General features: G+C 34.2%; 1 protein-coding gene across 16 annotated transcripts in view; it reads right to left on the bottom strand.

Moving 5' to 3' along the window:
- PCLO (piccolo presynaptic cytomatrix protein) overlaps positions 1–23,811 on the bottom strand; it is a 397,307-nt gene that overhangs the window by 50,171 nt on the left and 323,325 nt on the right. For 6 of the 16 annotated variants that reach the window (XM_084977292.1, XM_084977294.1, XM_084977301.1 and 3 more), the window contains 5 exons: positions 17,133–17,226; positions 15,848–15,919; positions 14,197–14,377; positions 12,540–12,734; positions 11,144–11,326 (listed from right to left, as the gene is read on the bottom strand). In XM_084977292.1, the coding sequence (XP_084833418.1) occupies positions 11,144–11,326; positions 12,540–12,734; positions 14,197–14,377; positions 15,848–15,919; positions 17,133–17,226 (725 nt within the window). Of the gene's footprint in view, positions 1–11,143; positions 11,327–12,326; positions 12,735–14,196; positions 14,378–15,847; positions 15,920–17,132; positions 17,227–23,811 lie in introns of those variants that run through there. The other 10 variants (XM_084977298.1, XM_084977299.1, XM_084977302.1 and 7 more) reach the window with 4 other exon arrangements.

Genomic DNA, 23,811 nt, shown 5'->3' with positions numbered 1-23,811 from the left:
CTCAGTATATTCATTATCCAATTTAGAAAAAAATTAAAAAATGAGTCACTAGAAATATGTCATAGATGTCTTCAATACATCTATTTACAGGAGTGTTCATACGTCCCTAATTTATAAGTTTTCACAAATAAAAGTATTGAAAATAGATAACTCTGACTTCTAAATCAGTCATTTGAAAACTTTGGGAGGGGCAGTGGAAAGAAGGATGTCACTGATATATTACTTAAATGACAAATTATTGGTGATTATATTAACTTTCAGGGTCACTGAGGATGAAATTAACACTGGATTTGCTCACTCAGCAAATATATATAACAGGAAGTTATAAAAAACCATGAGAAATGGAATATCGTGCTGTCCTTTTTCCTTATAAAATGCAAAATGTTCCCTTAAGATATTCCATATTATTCATGTAGTAGCTTCTTTCAGAGATGGAGATGAAGCTGTGATGCTAATATTTTCTATGTCCCAGGAAAGACAGTGAAGCTTTGAATCACACCCTTCCTTCTCTATCCACACTGACCTTATGAATGATTTTTTTAAAAGATATTTTACTGATTAATTTAATCTGTTTTTGTCTAATGCTGTCACTATTATGCAGGTGTTTCACATACTCACTAATCATTCATTCTAGCTTTAGAGATAATAAGATCAATGGTCACTTTAAGGAGCAAGAATAATGGTATATAACCTTCAGTACAATAGGTATTTAGAAATGAGAGTAAAGTTAGTTTAATAACATGGTAGAGAGGATTTTTTTTCTTACATAAATATAATATGTGATGGCTCAGTGTACCGTATTGTCCTTGCATTTATGCTGTAATATTGCTTTTTAAGTGTATCTCCCTTTCTCTAAAGATGTTTTTGGTTCAGGACTTGTTTTGGAAGTAGTCACTTAAACACAGTTTAAGTGGAAACCATAATTTCATTGTAAATAATGGAAAAAAGTTTGAGACATTATCCTAAGTTAAAGAAAGTAAATTCATTTTCTACTTAATAAATTTAGGTTATAATTCCAGCTATATCCAGATGCATAGAATGAAAAAAGAATTTTTCAAGCAGCAAGTTTTTGTTTTGTGTTAAAAAATGCAAATGCAGTTTAATTAATTAATTAATTAAGTGGTGCTGGGAAAACTGGACAGCTACATGTAAAGGAATGAAATTAGAACATTCTCTAACACCATGCACAAAACGAACTCAAAATGGATTAAAAATTAAAGGCCAGATACTATAAAACTCTTTAGAGGAAAAATAGGCAGAACACCCCTTGACATAAATTGCAGCAATGTCTTTTTTGAGTCACCTCCTAGGATAATGAAAATAAAAACGAAAATAGACAAATGGGACCTAATTAAACTTAAAAGCTATTTCACGAAAAGGAAACCATAAACAAAATGAAAAGACAACTCACAGAATAGGAGAAAATCTTTGCAAATGAAGCAACTAACAAGGGATTACTCTCCAAAATATACAGAAAACTCAATGACAAAAAAACAACCCAATCGAAAAATGGGCCGAATACCTAAGTAGACATTTCTCAAAAGAAGACATACAGATGGTCAGTAGGCATATGAAAAGATGCTCAAGATCACTAATTATTAGAGAAATGCAAATCAAAACTACAGTGAGGTACCACTTCACACCAGCCAGAATGGCCATCATTAATAAGTCCACAAATAACAAATGCTGGAGAGGGTATGGAAAAAGGGAACCCTCCAACAGTGTTCGTGGGAATGTAAATTGGTTCAACCACTATGGAAAACAGTAAGAAGGTACCTCAGATAACTAAATATAGAACTACCATATGATCTAGCAATACCACTCCTAGACATATATCCAGGTGAAATGATAATTCAAAAAGACACATGCACCCATATGTTCATAACAGCACTATTCACAATAGCCCAGACATGGAAACAACCTAAATGTCCATCAACAAATGAATGGATTAAGGAGATGTGGTAGATATACACAATGGAATACTACTCAGCCATATAAAGTGAAATAATCACATTTGCGGCAACATGGTTGGACCTAGAGATTACCATATTAGGTGAAGCAATTAAGACAGAGAAAGACAAATTCCACATATATCATCGCATATGTGGAATCTAATTAAAAATGACACAAATGAACTTACAAATTTCAGTAACAAACTTATGATTACCAAGGGGGAAAAGTGGGTGGGGAAAAGAGATAAATTACAAGTTTGGAATTAACACATACACACTACTATATAAAATAGATAACCAACAAGGACCTACTGTATAGCACAGGGAACTCTACTCAATATTCTGTAATAAGCTATATGGAAAAAGAATCTGAGAAAGAATGGACATATGTATATGTATAACTGAATCATTTTGTTATATACCTGAAACTAACAGAACATTATAAATAAAACTATACTCCAACAAAATTTAAAAAATACACATAATCTGATACATAGAAAAAAAGAATTTATCAAGCAGCAGGCTTTGGTTTTGTGATAAAAATGCTAACACAATTAAGATATTTATCTTTAAATAACATAAATAAAATCTTTATCTTTAAAAGATTGATATAAGGAGAATCATATTTTTTGGAGGAAAAATTCATAATCAACATCAATTTTTTAAGGGGAATCCTTAATTTTTCAATATTTATTTCATTCTCCTTTGAACAAATATTTTCTCACTTGCTGTTTGCTTGCAAAACAGGCAGGATTGTTTGAGTGGAAAGTAATTACACAAAGAGTCAGTTTTGAAAAATGTTCTTACATAATCCTGAACTGATAACCTACTTTATGAATACTTATATAACTAGGATGTTGTTCTTTAAATGGAATCCAAATAGTTTGATTTATATAAAAATGCTGCCCAAAGGAAATACATTTCCAATGTAAACAAATACAAATTAAAAATAGCATACGGATTTATATGGCTAATGCTGCAACAAACACTGAGTATTATCTTTCATATCATTCAAATGTAGTCAATAGCCATAAAGTAAAGAGGAGTTTGCATAATTATTTGATAAACACATATTCAGTCCCATGGAAACTAACTTCTCGAGCTTATTTCATTAATATTTCTATCTTATCCAAATCATAATCAATACTTTCCAAATAATGTTCAAATATTTTCTCTTCTCTTACAGTTGGTTTTAACCTGGTGGATTGTAAATATTCTGAGAGAGAATCAGACCAGAATGAATAAAATATAATTAATTCTATTTTTAGGTATTTCTGAACATGTTGATATTTGGTTGCATATAAACTTAAGTCAATGACTAACTGCAATTTTTCAATTTCAGTTGAAGGCAGACAAAACTCATGCTTCTGTCATTCTTCATTATTTTTTCCACATATCCCCCTTTTTTTTTTCTTTTTTAGGGCCACACCTGCAGCATATGGAGGTTCCCAGGCTAGGGGTCGCATCACCAGCCATAGCAATGCAGGATCTGAGCCACGTCTGTGACCTACACCACAACCTATGGCACTGCTGGATCCTTAACCCACTAAGAAAGACCAGGTACTGAACCTTCATCTTCATGGATGCTAGTCAGATTTGTTAACAGCTGAGCCACAGCGGGAGCTCCCCACATATTTTTTTTTTCCCTTTTCTTTTTAGGACCACACCTGAGGCATATGGAAATTCCAGGCTAGGGGTCGAATGGGCTGCTGGCCACAGCCACAGCAATGCCAGATCCAAGAGCCTCATCTGCGACCTACACTGTAGCTTGTGGCAATACCAGATCCTTAACCCACTAAGCAGGGCCAGGGATTGAACCCGCATCCTCATGGATATTAGTCAGGTTCATTATTGCTGAGCCATAAGGGTAACTCCTCTTCCCACATATCTTTAACTGGTTACTCAGTAAATATTACTTGGATGAGAGGTTCATGGGAACAATGATTTTTGTCTATTGTGTTCACTGCAGTATTATAGACACTTTGAAGAGTTTCTAGAACATAACAATCACTCAAAAAAGCAAACAATAAGTATATAAATGTGACTAAATGATGAGCAACTAATATGGGTAATTCAGATAATACTTTCTATAAGCAATAAATATTTTCAGAATTCCATTTTCAGCTTTAATTATTTAAAAATATAATTAATTATACACTTAAAAATTAAGGCTCAAGGATTAGGTAAGCGGTAAGAAACTTTTCATTAATTTTGAATCAAAGTGATGATCTCCGGTGTTTCTATTGTTGTTTATGCCAACCACTGATTTGCCATGTATAGGACCAGTAATATAGATAAAAGAAGTAAAAGAAACAATTTATAAATAGTTGTTTCTCCAATATATTTTATCATCAAAAAAGGACACAAATGCATTCTATCTTTATAATACTCCCTCCCACCTTAGGCTAGGAATAGCTTGATTAAAATTGATAGTCAACTTTCCAGTCAAACTTGAGAGTCAATAATGAGAAATGAATAAGGACATATAATTGTAATTTAATCTATATCATGCCAATAAAATATTTAAAATAAGAATATAAAATGAAAAATTGTCATTTTTCAGTCCTAAATTATACATTAACATTAGATGAGAAAGGAAAGGAGTTCTGAAATGCAATATAAGAGATATCAGGCATAGAAAATTTAGAGGCAAATATAATTATATCTTGGAATAAAGCTCTCATTATCCAGGGTCCTTGGCCTTTGGAAAAAATATGATTGTGCCTAAGTATAGATCAGTGGCTCTTAAATATTTTGGTCTGAAGATCTTTTTAATATGCTTAAAAATTATTGAATTCCTCATATAAATAACTTTGTTTTATGTCAGTTACAGCTATCAATATTTGCCATATTCAAAAAAAGGAAAATTTAACATAAACAGTTGACAAATACGTATTCCTTTAGCCATCAAAGCAATGATGTTATGACACCTCATGGAAAGGCAGGAAAAGTTCACTGCATACTTAAGAATGAGAATGAAAAAGAAAAATAACATCTTAATATTCTTAAGAATTATTCAGCCTTGCAGAGCCCTAAAAGGGTCTCTGGGACCCCCAGGGATCAATGGACACACGTTGAAAATTACTGTTCTAGATCTACAGTGACGCAAATGAAGTACTAACTGTGAAAAGGAGGAAAAAAAATTAGCACCAGATTTTTTTTTTTTGACAATCACCTTAAGCCAGTATGACAGTCATTCTATGGCGCCTTTTATTTTTTTATGCAAAAACCCCAAGTTATTTTAATACCTTACTTGAAAAGATTGACTAATACTGGTGTGATCATCCTTTTAATTTCTTTAATCTTCTGCAGAACGTGTTTCACCTAGAACTTTACAACTCTAGAAATATAAGGTATGAGTTAAATTTATCTATCATAAAAATTTGCCTTGTTTTATTTTTGCTTAAAAAAGCCTACTTTATATTACACAGAACCCAGACTAAATAATGAAATTTGGCAGGCATAAAATAATGCAAATTCTTCTTCAAAATGGGTTTTTTCAACATAAAGTCTTTTCAATTTTCTTGTAGGTTAATAGTTGGTAGAGCCAAAATAGTTATTTACTTTAAGAAATGTTAGTAGCAATGCCTTACAACAAACCAAAACTATATAAGTCTACATAGAAATTTGAATTGTGTAGAATAAAAAAAGTTCATTTGCTATCTTTCTATATAGAGATTCCAATCTCATTCACGTAGAGTCAGATAAAAATATATGACCTATATGTATAACTGACTGACTTTTCTGCACACCAGAAACTAACATTGTAAATTAACTATACTTCAATAAAGACCTTTTAAATAAAAATAAGAGCTCTGAAAAAAATATAATGTGACTCATAGCACTTAAAATAAAAGTAGATTTTGCTTGTGTGTGTATGTGTGTGTGTGTGTGTGTTTAATAATGATCATACCCAGGGCATGTGAAAGTTCCAGGGCCAGGGATTGAATCCAAACTGAAGCTGCAGCAATGCTGGATTCTTTAACCCATTGCACTGGATGAGGATAGAAACATCTCTGCAGCAAACTGAGCTGCTGCAGTCAGGTTCTTAGCTCCACTGCACCACAGTGGGAACTCCTCTGTGTTCTTATAAGGACAAGTGTAACAGAAATTTTATTTCATTGGCTTTCTTATGTTTAAAAATAGAGACTTATCCTCCTGATTTACATCAAGTGTTTTCTTCTTAAAAATTTATCTGTTCTTAAAAAAATAAAAAGTCTATTCTTCTTTGATTTATAATACTATTTTGATTAGTTTCTGTTCAAGTCATCAATTAGTTTTTATCTTTCAGTATTTTAAAACACACTGAGGTATAAAGCTATGGTTATATTTACATTGTTCCTATATATGCATCTAAAAAAATAACCCAATTAAAATATTTCTGATATGTTTTCATTTAAAATGAAAAAGTGTTTTTCTGTTTGGCACCTCAATGATTAAAATATACATTTACACACTCTACAAAGTGATAAAATATAAAAGGCTATTTTTCACAGTCAGGCTCATTACACATAAAGATTCTTTTCATCCTATCCCATCCCCATATGTTCCCCTCCCCCACACAGAGTTTATCTTGCACAACAGAGAATGGATGGGACACCATGATTTTACATAATGTAACACGTTTGGATGAAATGTAGTTAAAAATCAAGTAATTCCTGAATAGCTGTCAGGATTTAGGCAATACTGCTAAGTAGCTCACAGTTCCTTTGGCATCCCCCCACCTCTCCTCAGGCAGCATCCCCCCGCTCCCGCCCCGCCCCCCGGTTCCAGGATTCCTCCTACCCAGGTGATAATCCTCCCAGCTCCAAGCTCAGATTGTACCCTCTGTCCCTGGTCCCGCACTGTATCCTCATCAGCCTTCTCATGTGCCATGCTTTTCATTTCTTTCCTCCATCAGCATTTACTTGCCTGTCACATTTCCTCAGGGTCCTGCTCTCTGCTGGCAATTTGGTAAATTAACTTTCTGAAAATACAGTTGCTCAAACCCAAAGAAAAATAATTTGCATTTTAAAAAGTTTCACTTTGTTAAAGACATGTCATAAATAGCATTTAAGGGATGTGGCATGGTAAAAATTTGGGCTTTCTCTTCTCAGATCACATATTAATAGTCCCACTCAATCATAGGTGCACAGTTAAATCATATGACTAAGGTAGACCAATACCCAAGCCAAGTTTCCTACTGAGATGGGCCAGTTGCTATTTATGTCAGATGAAATGAACATGTAAGCTGCCAGAATGAACCAGAAATACTTTATGTGGATGGTTTGGTATCCCCGTGGCTTCTACTAAAAAAGAACAAAAGTACCCAGTGATGGTGGATCAGTGAATTCACCTTTGAGAATGAAGTTCCCATAAAAATAGACTGTGTCACAGGGTCAGAGCTATCTATTTACTGTCTGTGAATGTGTACAGGAAGCAGAGGTGTTTCTGGCAATGAATGTTGAATGACTACAGAAAGATTTGAAAAGGCATAGTCAACCATTCTAAGAAAAACCAAGACATTAGAAGAGCATTTTGATTTTTACAGACAACAAGGAAAGAAAACCCTTGCCATCAGAGAAAAAGGCATAAAATTTTGAAAGCTGAAATCCAATTTGATTCTCTTAGATTTTTGTTGGAAAGTCACTGTGTTCACATTATTATAATTTCAGTTTTCTTTTTAATTTAAACTATCCAAAATTTAATGTTTTAGGATTTTCCTCCCCCACTTTTTTTTTTTTTTTTTTTTTTTGCACACACACACTGGAATGAGGGATGTAAAATCCGTTTTTATTAACCTCCTGCATACATTACCCAAGACTTCAACTCCAGATGAACTCATTCTGATTTCTCCTTTACTGCTCTTGGGAACTCTCTCCTTTCCAGAAACAGAGAATGCTAAACTCCTTCTGCCCCAAAGTGACCCATTTACTTCCAGTTAGAAGAGAATGGGATTATTCTGATCTGCTTCCGCCTTTGTAACCAACAGTTCCCTCCACTCCCAGCGCCCCCGCCCCACCTTCCCAACCCAGCCACCCACTACCACTTGCTCAAGAGAGCAGCTTACACAGAGAGATGCTTTAGTAAGAGTTCACCTCGGCAACATGGACATCAAAATCTTCTTTGACAGGTGTGGGCTGCATATGAGCCTTATTGAAAATGGAGTTTCCAGCAGTGGTCTATGGGAGTAGCTTCAGGCTTTTCTCCTACAATTCGGCCACAATATGGGGCCCTCGATCATAGTTTGCTCACGAACCTTGGTCACCGATTCATCTTCTCAGCTAACTCTCCAAGCTGTCCCAACAGATCTTATTACCCACAATGGAGGGATATTTCTGCCCATCCTGTAAGAGTGTTTCTAAACTTCAAACTCACCTAAAGTCTTAGCATCAAACAAAAATAGCTCAGGCATTTCAAAATGCCCCTAAAATGTAAATCTTCAATATCAACTAAATTAATTTTCAAGGTTTTAAGAATAGATGAATTTGTTTCAATTTTGGTATGGTCTTTAAAAACAATCTATTTTTAAAGTTCTCTTCCCTGGCTGTGTTGCCTTCTAAAATGGGCAGGCTTGTTTTCAACCAAACTAAATGGCTAGGAAAACAACATTTCCAGGAATTTCTAGATAGAAGCAGAGAGTTTAGTTATCAGGATGATCTGGCACAATCTGTCTAATCCTTCCCTTCAGGTTTCCTAGCATTCAACTAAACCCCGGAGGGAGAGGAAAAGTTCCTTCTGGCTCACTCCATAATTCTTGCTTGACCCATATTTTATGCTATTGCAAGCAGAAATCTGCTGAGACGCTCACAAAGAAATATACAAAAAGCTCTTTAGGGACAGCTTCCTCCCCCTTGATAGAAATGACTACAGATGTACACATAGGCTCCTCTGCAGAGCCTGCCCACTGCCACACTGGGCTTGTGCAGTGAGAAGGTTTTGCTTCCTTGGTTTGTGGCAGCTTAATTATCAACCTTCAGAAAAGAGGATGAAGTAGGTAAGGCATGTCTAAATTGTACCCCACCATCATTTCTAGCAACCTCTACTCATTTATAAGGACTTGCATGTAAATAGCAAATAAACAAATGACGATTGTTTTTCTGAAATCTGGAGGGTTTGATTTCAAAGGAGCCAATGTTTTTAAAAAGCAAAGGCTCAGGCACAGTAAGACAAGGGTTATACTATCGATTCTAACAATTTCTAGTATGTGTCCTTAATCAGCCTGCTAGTCCTCTAACCCTGATAGCTCACTCAGAAAATGGAATATCTGCAATGAATTCCTCATGCATTAGGTGTGATAAAATGAGAAAATGGGTGATGAAACACTTTTCACAATGTGAAGAACTATTCTAAATGTATGAGCATATCCACTAGAGTAGTATTCAAAGAAAAGCATATCCACTAGAGTAGTATTCAAAGAAAGGGAATTAAAAAACATTTTGCTGCAAATTTTAAGACCCACACCTAGAAAAAAACTCAAAGTATCATATAGTAATACTTACACCATGATAATTAAAAAATGGAGTGAAATAGGGGAGCATTTGACTGCTGTGACATTTGCAATTATGGAACATTTAAAGTAAGAAAATGAATAACATTAAGAAATCAACTGAACTTATTTGATGGATGAAAAGGTGAGAGGCAGAATACCAAGTATCCTTGGAAAGTACTAGTAAGGCTAACTAGAAAAGGGTACCTGTGCTTTGGTGACAATCTATATACTGGGCTGAGTCAATACATATTCCAAATTATCTTCATATTGAAGTTGTTTCCTTAATTACCTGTTTGTTTCAGAAATATCACAGTGGTATGCCCTCGGTACAGCCACATACATCTTCCATTGCTCCTAAATATCTCATTAGTTGGGGCAAGAACACATTAAATTTTTAAACTTTCTGAGAATAGAGAGATATGCAACAGAAAAGCACAAGGCTTAATTTTAGTTGTGTGGAAAGTACAGAATCATAAAATCAAGTGTTTTAAGGCTGAGAGGGACTTCAGGGGGCAAATACTGCTATCTCACTTTTTAAACCTTTCCTTGATAAATGTTTCTGAATTAGAACAAAATGATTTTATAACCACTCTGGTTTGATACCTTTCTCTGGCAAGGAGTGGCACACTTTCTTGGGGAAAACTCTACAAATGTTGAGGTCAGGTCATAGGGACAGATAGTAACTTGCTTTCCTTTCTGAACAAAGCTACAGAAGCAAGTCTTGTCCAGAGCAAGGCTTGTAGGATTCATCTTCCTCTATCCAGGAACCTGAGAAGATTGTGAAATATACTAGATGTGAGAGAAAGGGAGAATGGAAGCATCGCCTGGCGTAGCCCAAACCCCATTATTTATTCACATGTTTATGCAAGCTCTGGTGCTTTCATCTGGTAATGATTTCCCACCTATCTCATGATGTTTCCAACACTAAACTCTGTCCTGCAACCCAATGTTCTATCATTACAGCTCTCCCTAGCAATGAAGCAGTAACTCTACATTCTCTATTGCAAGGAATCAAATGAGAAAGCAAAAACTGACACACTCATTTTAAGCTGCGTCATATAACAATGGCTCAGAACCCGGTAGTTTATGAATGAAATAAAGATACTTTATTTATTACACAGGCACTTTGATATTCACATGCCCAACACATCTGATACACTTGACAACTACGGAAACATGAGTGGAAAATGTGTTTGTAGGATCAAGAGAGAACTTTCACCATGTAAAGGTGAATGAGTGCATTAACAATTTTTTTCCTTTACTTTCCTCTAAGAATTTCCAAAATCCACTGAATTTTTAAAAAGTTACACTTGAAGTAATATTCGACAAAAAACTGATCTACATTCCAACTGGTATGCTAACTTGATTGTGAGCAGTTTAAACTTTTATCACAATGCAACATATTTATAGTCATGCTTGAACAGATTAGGTTAGTAGCATGCATTCCATTCTGCAATATGAATACTGTTAATCTATTTCCCAACAAAAGTCAAAAGATGCCCAGTGCATAGAAAAATACAAATCACTGTAGTCGATAGATTATGAGACCGATCTTGGGACTTACATGGTGATGATGAAATCCTGAAATGCCATGCTCACAAAAGCACATTAAAAAGTGGATAAACATACTTTATCAGACAATCTGAAAATTAAAGGATGAGGACTTTAAATTGGGGGGAATGTTCTTGCTGTGTGCTTTCAATAGTGCCTTTCTGCTCACCTCCTTCTGGCTTGACTGGTCCATCGGACATCACCTTCCTGAGGGCTAGCTGGCTTTGGTCTTGGTTGCCATTGGCTGGTGGAGGCAGATTATCAGACTGAGTTCTTTGAATAGGGAGGACTCCTGCTATGCTGTGTCTGTGCTGCTTCCTGGCATGATTAGACTGACCGCTTTTATGTGCTGCTGTGGCAGTGTGGGTGAAATGGAAACCCAGAGTATGTATCCTCAGATGGAATCAGCTTGAATGTTATTCATGCAAACAGAAGTGATCTTTTGCTCTACTGAAAGAAGTTGTGTTTTCAAATGCCAAAATGACACCACATGCACAGCACTAAAGGGGGTTAAAACTGGCTGTTTCTTTGGAATGAATGACTTTGGGAGATGGGGAGAAAATTCATATATCTCCATCGTTTGATTAATGCTTCTTGGGAGGAAGAGTGCCCCTACAATTTTAGTTTCTGTACTTACTAAGTTCTTAGCTAATTCTATAAATTGAAATTACAGCAATTAAGATGGGTGAATGGTTATATTTTAATTGCTATCTTAACTCTTAAAGGACTTCCAATGGCTCTAAAACAAAATAACCCTATAAATTCTCTGGTATCATACACAAAATATGATCCAACAGAATGGACCCATCTGTGCTCCTTAATGAGGTTACATTGTCTTATCACATATGCTTTGACATGTATTACTACTATGTGCTTTTTTTAGGACATCATAAACATGATTTTCTTCACAGATTTTTTTTTCAAACTAGAAAGTTTCTTCATCATTTCACATGCATAATATATTAAAATTTTTAAGCTTGAAATGGTCTTTCCATTTCCCCTAAGTTCTAGAACTTGACTGTTTATCATAGTACTCTTCTGCCAAAAATTTCTGAGAGTTTTCAGAGGCGAAATCTTATCACTAATCTGCTCTACATGCTTGTGTGTCTGCTTTTTTTTTCTTTTCTTTCTTTCTTTTTTTTTTTTTTTTTTTTGGTGTAATGCCTGGAAAATTGGCAGCCACTTGTGCTTACAATTCCTGTATTCTAAAGGATATTTAAGTGCACACAAAAAGGACACACAACATTGCTTTGCCTGCAAACATCACAGACACAGCTACCAAATACTATGAGCCAGGTTGGATGGATGGTAGAGACAAAGGAGAAACAGCCAGTTTTATATTGGTCTATGTAAAGTAAAAAAAAAAAAAAAGAAAAAAAAAAGAAAAAATCTAAATAAGAAAGAGCATATTTATGTACTGATACTGTTCTTACACAGACAAAAGGACAGAGAAGAGGGTGAGCAGAGTATGCCAAAAATAAAGCAAATGGGGAAGGACAGCAGGAAAGAAAGGCAACAGATGAACATTAAGCTGCCATGCTGAGGAATTTATTTGCGTCTTTTACTTGGTTGAAGGCGGAGTTGTTGCACAGCGGCTTCCGCAGCGGCTATAGCAGCCCCCGCATCTTCCAGGTGGGTCTGAGTGACGCTGGTTTTGCTTTGACTGCGAGATGGTCCGTGAGAGCGGAGATGGCCTTCGGATGAGGATTTCGAGCTTCCGGGACTACTATGGGATTTCTCAATGGTGGGAACCTGCATGTCTGGTCACAAAAGGGTAAAATGTGAGTTAAAGTTGCTCTGGTATTCCGGAGGCTTGGTCTTACATAATTTGAAACTAAAATTTATGTTAATGCTCTTTCTTTTCTGGCTCATTTATGCAACTGCTTACCATACGGCAATGTGATTAAACATTTGGGAGACAATTTTGGGGAGGAAAGGGAAGAGGATGATAATATTGAGAAGAAGGATACATTCTAAGGAGCCTCATGTGAATAAATATACTATAGTTTCACCAAGCAATTCTGCAAATTCTAGTAGGGACCAGGTAAGAAACAAGAGGCTCCTACCGCTGCAGGAGGAGTTTTTATTATCATCTCAGGTGATTTTAGAGAATGTATATATAAGATCACACATTTACCATGGTAGGGATAGAGAGAGAGGCCTTTATACCAAAGATATTCCAGAATGTTCATCAGGGCAGGGTTGACCTGGCTAAGTTGAACCTGTAATTGATTTATAAAACTCATAAGTAATCTACAGCACTTATTGTAGTCAGTGATTTATCATATCCACTCAGTGGCCTACTGGCTCAATTTTTCATCTCCTAGAACACTTGCATTTCTGATCCAAATTGCAAAGAACCACTTTTTAATTTGATGTACTTCCTAAGAAGAGGCGAAAAGGAAGCAATACTCAGGTCCAATCTAAAAATTTATATTTGATACTTATTTATAGCTCAGTATATCCTGGAAAGACACTACTGCATGGTTATCTCGTACAGGCAGTAACTCAGTTTATGATGAAGATTAATGTAGTGTGGTACGATAATTGGTTAATGAACCTCTCAAAGGAAAAGCTCATTTAAGAGGGAATGCTGTGCATATTGCCAAACTCAATGTATGACATGGCAATTAAAATAACAACAATAATTAAAAAATCATAGAACTAGTTCAAATCCAATATTTAGAAATGGTTTAAGTAATTTTCAGCGTACTACTTGTTTTGATGATATGGGGAAAATGTTTTTGATACAAATAAAAAGCAGGATGCAAAACTGTGTATGTCCATATGTTGTTACTTGTACAATTTATGAGTAAGAACATACCTATGGAAACAATAGGGGTTGAAGCAATCAGAGGAAATATGCATAATTGGTAATGATGATGATGCCTAATCAATGAAATATTGAGGATTTTTATGTTTTCTTTATGAAGTATCCCAATGCATTTTATAAAAACATATTATCATTTTGAGAGCTGAAAAGGACCCACTAGCTCACATAACCCAACCTCTTCCATTTTACCGGTTGACAAACAGAGAGCCAGAGATAGAGATCACAATGTCATGAAGTAATTACATAACCACTAGTCTTTGCATGATACTGTACTACATATTTCTCAAGAGAATTCAACCTTTCAAAAGATATTCAATATATAGGCATTCATATTCAAGAATATATTTAGTGAACCAAGAGACATGTTTTCTACTTGAAATGTCTCCTACCCTTGGATGGGTCAGGGAAGATACCATGGCTTCTGCTTTTGATGACAGATGGCTTTGGGGACTGCTGGCTGCTTTGACTGGAATGGGACTTGCCATGATCAATGCTTTCAGTCTGTTCTTTGAGAGGATACCACCTAGGAGTGTTATCGAGGTGAGAGGTGCTAGATAGATCAATCAATACCTGAAAAAAAAGGTGTAATAAGTCAAATAAATTTAAGGATTAAGCTATAATTCATTCATTACCTTTTTCTATGATCTGAACTTTATTCAAGAACATAAGTCAAAAGATACAGTATAACCTTTCAGATAATAAGGCTGTCTTCCTCATTTTTCTTTACCCATGATATTGGGGAACACGTCTTGTGCATACTAAATGCTTTATAAATGTTTAGGCTGAACTATATAACATCTCTGACTATTTAAGTTATTTGGAGATGATGCAAAAAGGTAGAATCACAAGTCAATTTCTTTGTGAAATACAGCTTTCTTTTGTTAAATGGACACATTCTTCTTACACTTGGGTAGCAATGTTTTTGATTATTTGTTACAAGAAGGACAAAATGAAAAAGGATTACTAACTTATTCCCTCTATTTTAAAACATACTTTAATTCACATTTGAAACAGGGTTATGACCAGCAATTTATTATAACAAATCAGTGTCATGGTTTAATTGGCAGCACTTTTACTCTCTTAGTAGTACATAAATAATAGGGAATTTTAACAGTAGCTGGCATCTTAAATTTGATCAGATTAAAAAAAAATGAAAACCAGCATAATGGAAATATGCTTTAGGTTTTTGTGGACAATTAATATATAAGGAGTTTAATAATTCAGTTTTTTAAAATAGAACATTAAGTCATAAATAATAGTACCTTCTAGAGTAGTCTTGTCTAAGACCAAGATTAGTCCAAGATGCTATACCACATGGAGCCTGCAGGTGAAGGTGTCACCTTGATTGTCACCTAGTTTTCTACTGTTTCTATCACAAGGACATCAGATTTTCTAGGTGTTACACATTTTTGGAGAATATTTATTTTTAGTATTAATTCAATACTTCTGCTCTAAGCAAAATATGTATTTTGGGAATATGATAGATGAAAAAAAACCCCACAGGCTCCAACCATCCTGCTAGACTTCATAATTAGGTTAGATTCCTTGCAGTTTTATAAAAATTATTTTTATTGTTTTCTCCTACTTCTAGTTTTGCTTCTTAAAATATTTTGAGATTTTTCATGGGACATTTAAATAAGAATGTAAAATGTCTCATCACATCATTCATGCATGCAGGGAGCAATAGCAATTAAATAACCTGAAAATGCATTTGAAAAAAATCCAGCTCATTTTATAATACATTTATCTCAGATGATTAACATAAGAATTTGGATTCACAGAATGATTATATAACTTTCCATCAAAACAATTAATATTTCATCTTGCAAACTAACTATAAAGTACATCAAGTAGTAAAGTGAAAACTATTTTTTGAGTTGTTATGCATCTATTCAAAGAGTCAATTGGGAAATAAGTTATATCCACCAAATAAATTTATTCAGAAATGGTTATTTTACAAACTTAAGAAATAGGTTTTGCATCAAGCTTTAAGTGGTAGTTTATAATGAAGCAAAAAAGAAAAGGAAATCATAGGCTCACCTCACCAAGAAAGTCATTGGAAGAAAATCTATCATAATCCCAGACTGTCACCTCCAGTGTTTTCTTCTTGAGCTACAGTTCAGATAAAAATGTCATTAACCTCATTTTTCTTCATAAATTTTCATTACAATCATATAATAGACTCATTTATTTTTATTCTTGAATCTTTCCATGTAATGTAAAAATACTTTAAATTTTACCTAAAATTATAGATGAATAATGTATAAACTGTCAACTGTTTTGTAGATAACCCAACTATTTTGTAAAAAAAGAGGTGACTTTTAGTTATTTCATGTTATTTGACCTCTGCCCATTTTAAAAAATAGAAAGAAGAATCTATATATACTCTAGATATACACAATTAGTAAGTTACAAAAATGAATAGGTTATTTATATAAAGTATTTGGATTATAATTTTTTGTTTCAATCACTTGCCAAAAAATATTAGCAGCATCATCTTATTTCTGTAGGTGAATTTAACTTATTTAAACTACAAGAACTGAGATTATAATTTACATCCAATTTTGACCTGATGGTCAAATTAGAAATCTTCTAGAGGATAAATGAGAATCTCATTCTGAAAGACAAGATATTTGAAAGTTGTTTTTATGGCTGTCTTCTTCCTATTCTATTTGTGTTATTTTTATTCTTTTCTCTCTGAATTCATCCTTATAAGCCATAAGTTATTTTCCGGTCTTTATGCAAAGTTATGACATGAAGATTTTCAGAAACACATTGATACAATTTTGCCTAGAGTTATTTACTTGTGTTGATAATCCTTTACACCAGTCTTTATGCATTCTTCTGTACAACTTAGTTCCACAATGCCAGATCCTTAGAAAGCTTAATTTAGAGAAGAGATGATCCCTAAAATATTGCCTGGTAGGGTAATTCATTTCAGTGCATATGAATCTTTTTTTCTTTGTATCATTTATTAAAGTCATAATATAGCCAGTTAGAAAATATTTTTTCTCAAAATATGAGAGTGAAGCCCAGACTACTGAAATGTTTATTTCTAAAATAATCAAAGAAAAGTGTTGCACTAGTCTTATTTCATTCAGTTATTTTATTTACTTTAGCTGTGTTGTCAAAATGTGCCCATTTTCTTTCACCATATCTTTGAACAGCACCCACTTCCCTTTACTGGTTACATTTCTTGAATCTATTTACTTATTTTTTTTGTTTGTAGGGCAAAATTGATATGGATCACAATCTTTCCATAATTCTGTCACCACTACTTTTATATTAGCCTAAATCTCTCATATAGAAAATAATCATTGCATACCTGTTCCATGGAGATACTTTTATAAATTACTGTTTGATTCCACTCAGGATTAAGACTTTTCTGAACATATTTAGTCCTTCTCTTGTATTCGGCACTGAATTGGAAGAAAAGAAAGAGTTACCTTGATTGTTCACCTTGACTAATGACTTCATAGTCAGCCTGAGGACATACAGACTTTTAAAGATATTTTGTTGTGAATCACTGTGTAATCATCTCATCATCCTCATGTCTTAAACATTATTTTAAGCTAAACGCACAATGGCAATTTAAAAATATCTTGGATGCTTTTTGTGTTATTTGCTCTATTTTTTTTTAAGAAAAGCTTTTAGGTGTTCTGACTATACTCTTTCCTGAATGTGTGAGATAATATCTTCTTTTCCCATAAATAATAATTTGGTATTTAACTTTCCAATACATTTACAATTGTGTCAGCCAAGCCAAGTGGTCTTTCAGTTCATTTGTCTTCTGTAAAAACCTGTAATAACTGTATTAAATGAGGAAAGGCTGCACAATGGCTGGCTGGTGCTATTGCTAAAATTCCAAGATCATTTGTTACCCTATATTTAGAGTATATTCTGACATCCTTAGTAGAGTAGAATATTTAATCTAGTTATGAAATAATCTTAATTAAACAAGCATTTTGGCTTATGGCATTCATGTTACAAATGATGAAATAAATCAAAATTCTCCTTATATATTATAACTTGAGGTATGTGAGTTTATCCTTGACTTTTCCATTTCCTCCCTGATTACCAGTTAGGAGCTTATATATCCTACATATTTAAGCATATCTTATTTTCAAAACTTATTCTAATTAAGTTTGACAGAACACCTATAGCTGGCATCAACTAACTGATGGGGTTGGAATTACTGCTATCTGCTATTAGCCAACAGTACCCACGTGGACCAGGCTTTTCTCTACCCTCACTGGCTTTTCCTGAATTTTTTGCCTAGAAAACAGATCCACTTGTCTGGGGTCCTTTCATGTGCCTGGAGTTCAAAAGTTGCCTTTCCCTAGAGGAACTAGACCCTGACCCTGGATCTGTGGTTCGATTTCCATCTATGGGCAGACAAACTCTTGCTACATTCCTGGTTTCAAGCATTGCCAAATTCTGGAATACCTACTAGTGTTCCTCAGGCACTAACTTATTTGTTCATTATAGATAAAACTTCTGAGAATCAAGTTCTACCCACTTTTAGAGATGGGTCTATAGCCTAAGTATATTTCTTCTCCCTCTGACTTTATTCTTTTTCTTATTAGCCATTTTCAAGGGCAATGGTTTCCAACATTGACTGTATCTTAGGATCCCTTTGGTATCTGAGTTCCAAGGGTGGGAGGTGAGGCAACCAGCACAACACCAACATCTCCCTGCCATTCATCCCTAAGGATAGACTTTCTTACAGGTCTGCGGTGAGGCTTAAGCATCAGAATTTTTAAAATGACCTGAGTAAATCTAATGTGTTGCTAAGATTGAGAACCACTGAGCTCTTAAGACCTCACATTGCAGCCACTGCAAACTGAATCCAATTTAAGAAATAAAGCGGAACTGTTCTCATTTCTAACCCACCTATTTAAATGGATAAAAATAAGAGCAGGATTTGATAATTTTGTTGCTCAGAATAAAGAGGAATTAATTCTGGAGAAATGTATGGGTGATTATTCAAAGACACAGGGACTTCCATAGACTGTGGACTAAAGTTTGTATCTGTACATATACTTTTTAGATAAATTTGTCTGTCTAGTGAAATTTATGTACTCAAGTACCTATAAAATTCCACTTCAACTTAATTCCATTGCCATGCTAGAGAAATTCTCCCACATGTAAATAAGGAATTTATTTAAGAATATACAGTGCAATATTGTTTCTATATAAGTACTTTTTGGCCACTTCATGCTGCAGCTTGATGTGGGAGTTCCCAGACCAGGGATAAAACCCAGGCAGCAGCTGTGACAGGGAGTGCAATATTGTTTCTAACGGTATGCAATAACATAAGAAAAAAATATATTATGATATAGTCACTCAATGAAATTTAAGCAGCAGTTAAAATGAATGGTATTCACGTTCATATATTAAGACAGATAAGTCTTTAAAAAAATCTTGGGCAAATCATTTGCAGAAGGAAAACTATAGCAAGTTATCATGATATAAAGGTAAAATCACATGAAATAATACTGAAAATTACTTATGCCTACGCTAACACACACACATATATATGTGACATATATATTAATATCATAAGACAGGTTGAGAATTATAGATGTTAAACTAATATTTAGTAGTTATTTCAGGCAGACAGAAGAATGGTTTCTCAGGGCTCCAGGGGTACCTATAATATATATATTTATTGAAAGAATCTGAAGCCAATATAGCAAAGTGTTAAGACTTCGTAAAATTGGATAACAAGACCATGGGTATTTATTACAGTATTTTCTAAAATTTTCAGTAATTTTGAAATATTTTATAATTGAAAATTAAAAATTATTTTGGCAAATTATGTCTCTTTATATTTTATGCTTTTTTTTTTTAATGATGACAGAAGAACAAATATGACCAATTCTAACTTCATAGCAAACTTTGGTTGTTCTTTGGAATTTATGGCTCTTCCTGTTGTAGGTACACTGAGAAAAAAAAATGCATTGTTGTATGAGTTTTAAAGTTTCTATTTGTTTTGGCCTTCATTATCAAGGTTGTGGATCATGGGAAAAATATTTTATGGATAAGATCTATAATACAGTGAACATTGGTAAAATTGTTATTTTTTCAAATTCTGAAAAAATGAATGCATAAAAATTTGTGAATAAGACTGAAGATGGAAATTAATGTCAAATGCAAATTCATGTACTTTTACTAAAATTTCAGATATGACAATATATCTAAATGCATAAATATATAAAATGTCCAGAACTATTGAAATGTCTTCAAAAGGATGCATTAGTCACATCTTTTCTCAATTTATAAATATTAATAATTTTTACAATATTTCACATGCATCTTTTAGACATTTTTTTTCACATATATTTAAGCAGAATTATTGAATACCAACCACTCTGTACCTGGAACTATGTTCTATCAAAATGTACAACTACAAAAGTCTTAATTGTACTAACATATTACTATATATATTTGATATTTGCATGAGAAGCACTTTATAAAGTAAGCATATTAAAATAATAACAGCGAACATTTACTAAATGCTTACTTTTTCCCAGGCAGAGTTCTAAATTCTTTTCACGCGTTAAATTATTTAATGCTCACTGCAACTCTGAGACAGGGATTATTTATTATTCTATTTTATAGCTGATAAAAACTGAAGCTCAGAGGAATTAAGGCATGTTGGCAAGCCTTCATAGTTATTAATTCATAGGGCCAGGTTTCAAACACAGGAAAACTGATTCCTTGCTCTTAAACATGTGCTATGTGAACTCAACTGATTAGGCCCATCATAAAATGTGACTAATCCAATTTTCTTAACTTCCTTAGCTGAAGTGTCTAGTTTGTCTTATTTTACAATCAAAGTTGTACGCTTCAATTAAAGTATATATTTAACATATATAACAAATTATTCATAGCATGTTATATATACATAGCATGTTATAGCATCAAAAATTGACAGCTTTAGAATTGCTCAGGGAAATACTTAGGGGTATATCCTAAGAGAGTATTGTGGAACAACTAACTATAATCATTATCAATACTTACTTTTGCCCAGATACACTCAGATATAACCCAAATTGGCTGGGAAAAAATTGAGATGTTTGCTTCACTATTAATAAGTTTGATTTCTCTAATTCTCTCAAGACTCAAGGTATATATGCTTTGCCTTTAGGGTAAACCAAGGTAAACACCTCTTACTCCTGATCCTGCCTCCACCAGCCCTGGTTGACCTGGGGAAGTGGCAATGAAATCCTTTACTATCTTTTCACACTTGAATTTTCTGACATGCAGAGATGGCCACACAAAGCTCTTCCTTCAATAACCCTTGTTGTATAGCTGCCATGTACTGACCATTTTGAGTATGATCCCAAGGGGCTGTGTTCCCACTTTATACAATTGAAAACTCTACAATTCTCCTTACCATATGAAAATCTGTGTATTTACAAGTTGAAGATGGCCAGGTAAGCAGAGGGATTCTTGACATGAGTAGAAATTCAGGTTGAGAAAAAGTGGAGCTTGGGGTTCCCCTGAGGCTCAGCAGCTTAAGGATCCAACATTGTCACTGCAGCTGTGTGGTTGCTGCTGTGGTGCACAAAGGACTCCTGGCCTGGGAAATTCCACATGCTCTGGGCGTGGCGAAAAACCCCATGGAGCTCATTTTCCTTTCCCTTCATTGTCCGGTAAACATACTATATTCCCTCATGGGAAAACTACAAAAATGACACTATTTTAGAACAATTAAACCATATCTAAAAATCAAAGTTTTTTTTGTTTCTTTGGTTGGTTGTTTTTTTGGGGCTAGTCCCACAGCATGTGGAAGTTCACAGGCCAGGGATCAAATCAACACCACAGCAATGGCAATGCCAGATACTGAACCTACTGTACCGCAAGAGAACTCCAGGGAAGTTTTTTAATAAGGGAAAATAAAAAGTCAGTTAATCAAGAGGGGATTTTTTTTTATACTATAAAGAAAACTTTATTTCCTTGACATTTTGGCTGATTTTGTTTTTCTTTCATTTTTTATTATGGGACAGTCATTTTCCCGTAAGTAGATGTGATTTTAAGGCTAGCAGAAAAAGATACTTAAAATTCAATTATTCTATCTTAAACCAGTGTGTGTGGGGGGGGACACTGTTCTGAGTTTCTCTTTAATTAAAAAAAATTTGAGAAAGAAGAATGGAATATGATGCTTATTTGTATTGAACTTCCATAGAATTATCTAAAACACTGAAGGTCTTCATTTCTTTTATTTGGTTTTTCTATACTGGAAAAAATATGTATGTATTTTGTATTGAAAAAATATGTAATGAGTCCAATAAAGATTTTTTTTTCCTAAAAACTTCTCTGAGTGTGTTTCCTTTAATTTAGAAAAAAGCACAGTATATATCCCATTTCATAAGCACGGTTTCTCTGTGTGTAGTAATGTGTTTATGGCCTGTCACTTGCTTGTCTTCTGTGCTCCCTGAGATCTGAGACCATGGCTGTGTTTTCAACTCTAACCCAGCACAGTGTCTGCAGCAGTCTGTGTTAATAAATGTTGATTGAATGGATCCCTCAAACATGCCTGTACTTCTTTTTTTTCCCTTTAAAATCTAGTGAAGTAAAACAAATTTTGGACTTCAAATTGTAAATACATACAACACCAGCATCTGCTTTACATTCTTTCTGAAGAAAATAGTTTGAGATGCTAACAGGAATATTTACAGAAAGTCCAACTAGGAATTGGACTTCCAGGTATCATGATAGTGAATTTCAGCTTCAATCATAGCAATATCTCGTTAGTGGGGGAAAAAAAAAAATCTGTACTTTGCCCAATAGTGTTAAGGAGAGAAAACCAGAATGAAATCCTTCAGATATGCTCATTTCCATTTCTTAATTATCTGGGGACAAGTATTGAGTTCATGGACTCTTCAGCCTATTTCCTTGTCTTTCTTTAAACTCATCTAAGCTGACATTTGGGCTGTCAGAGCGTATGAGTGTCTTGATCAAAGGGTGGGAAGAGTAAATGAAAGGAGACCAGAAAACTGGACCAATGAAATTCTTATTAGTTAACAGGACTTTTTTTTTTTTTTTTAGTTTTAAGCTTGAAGGATGTATTACACTTATTAATGATAAAAAGTTGGCAGATTTTCTATATAGTATTGTTAAATAATTTGGTATAAGTCAGATAAGTCAGTAGCCCAAGCATTCTTTAGCTCTTTTTTTTTTCTTTTTTGTGTAGATAACTGATCATTGGCTACATGAAGTTTCTAGTAATTACAGCAACTTCCATTTACTGAGACCTTATTATATGTCAGGCACCATGCTTATCATTTTTAGTACATTTCTTTCAGAAAAACCCTGGGAAGAGCTTTTATTATTCCAGTGTAGCATAAGAGAAAACAGTTTTAAAGAAACCTCATAATTTATACGTGGCAGGGCTGAAATTCAAACCGAAGTGTATTCATTTACTGGCCTCCTCAGCCTAACTTACAATGTCAGGACCTTATCAGTATAGCTGCTTTTTACATTGACAGTTCTTGAAAAGATGATGAAAGATATGATGAGAAAGTCACTTTTAGATCTTCTAAATTGTAATCCAATACATCCCAGGCCATTTCAACTATTATTGACATTTATAAAACATGTTCTCTTCTAAGTTAAATATAGACAGACAGTCATTGTCATTCTGACAATTCCCCCCTAGTTTTCTGGATCAAAGACAGGAATGTTCTAAATAGAGTTATTGATGTCTGTTCTAAAATGTGTCACTATCTCTTTGAAACAAAACTCATTTCACGTATCAGTCGGGAAGATCTCAATGGTGTCCTGAGATTAGGAGGCCAGTCATAACAAGCAACCTTTCTCAGTATTAGATTTTACTGGTGGCCATAATTATGCGGCTACAAGGAAACAAAAAGTTTCAGGGCACCAAAGTTGTAGTGACTAATTCTCTTCTTTGAAATGTTTAAATATTTAAGCCTTTAAAAATCAGAAACTGCCTCTTTTGGGCAACAGCTTATCAGGCTTAGTAAAGATGTCAG

This window comes from Sus scrofa, chromosome 9 (assembly GCF_054392235.1).
Source record: "Sus scrofa isolate SSC_HxYL_T2T_F1_AM1 chromosome 9, Sscrofa_HxYL_maternal_Yorkshire_Landrace_v2.0, whole genome shotgun sequence".
In the NCBI taxonomy this organism is placed as follows: domain Eukaryota; kingdom Metazoa; phylum Chordata; class Mammalia; order Artiodactyla; family Suidae; genus Sus; species Sus scrofa.
This window is presented reverse-complemented; position numbering and strand designations above follow the sequence as displayed.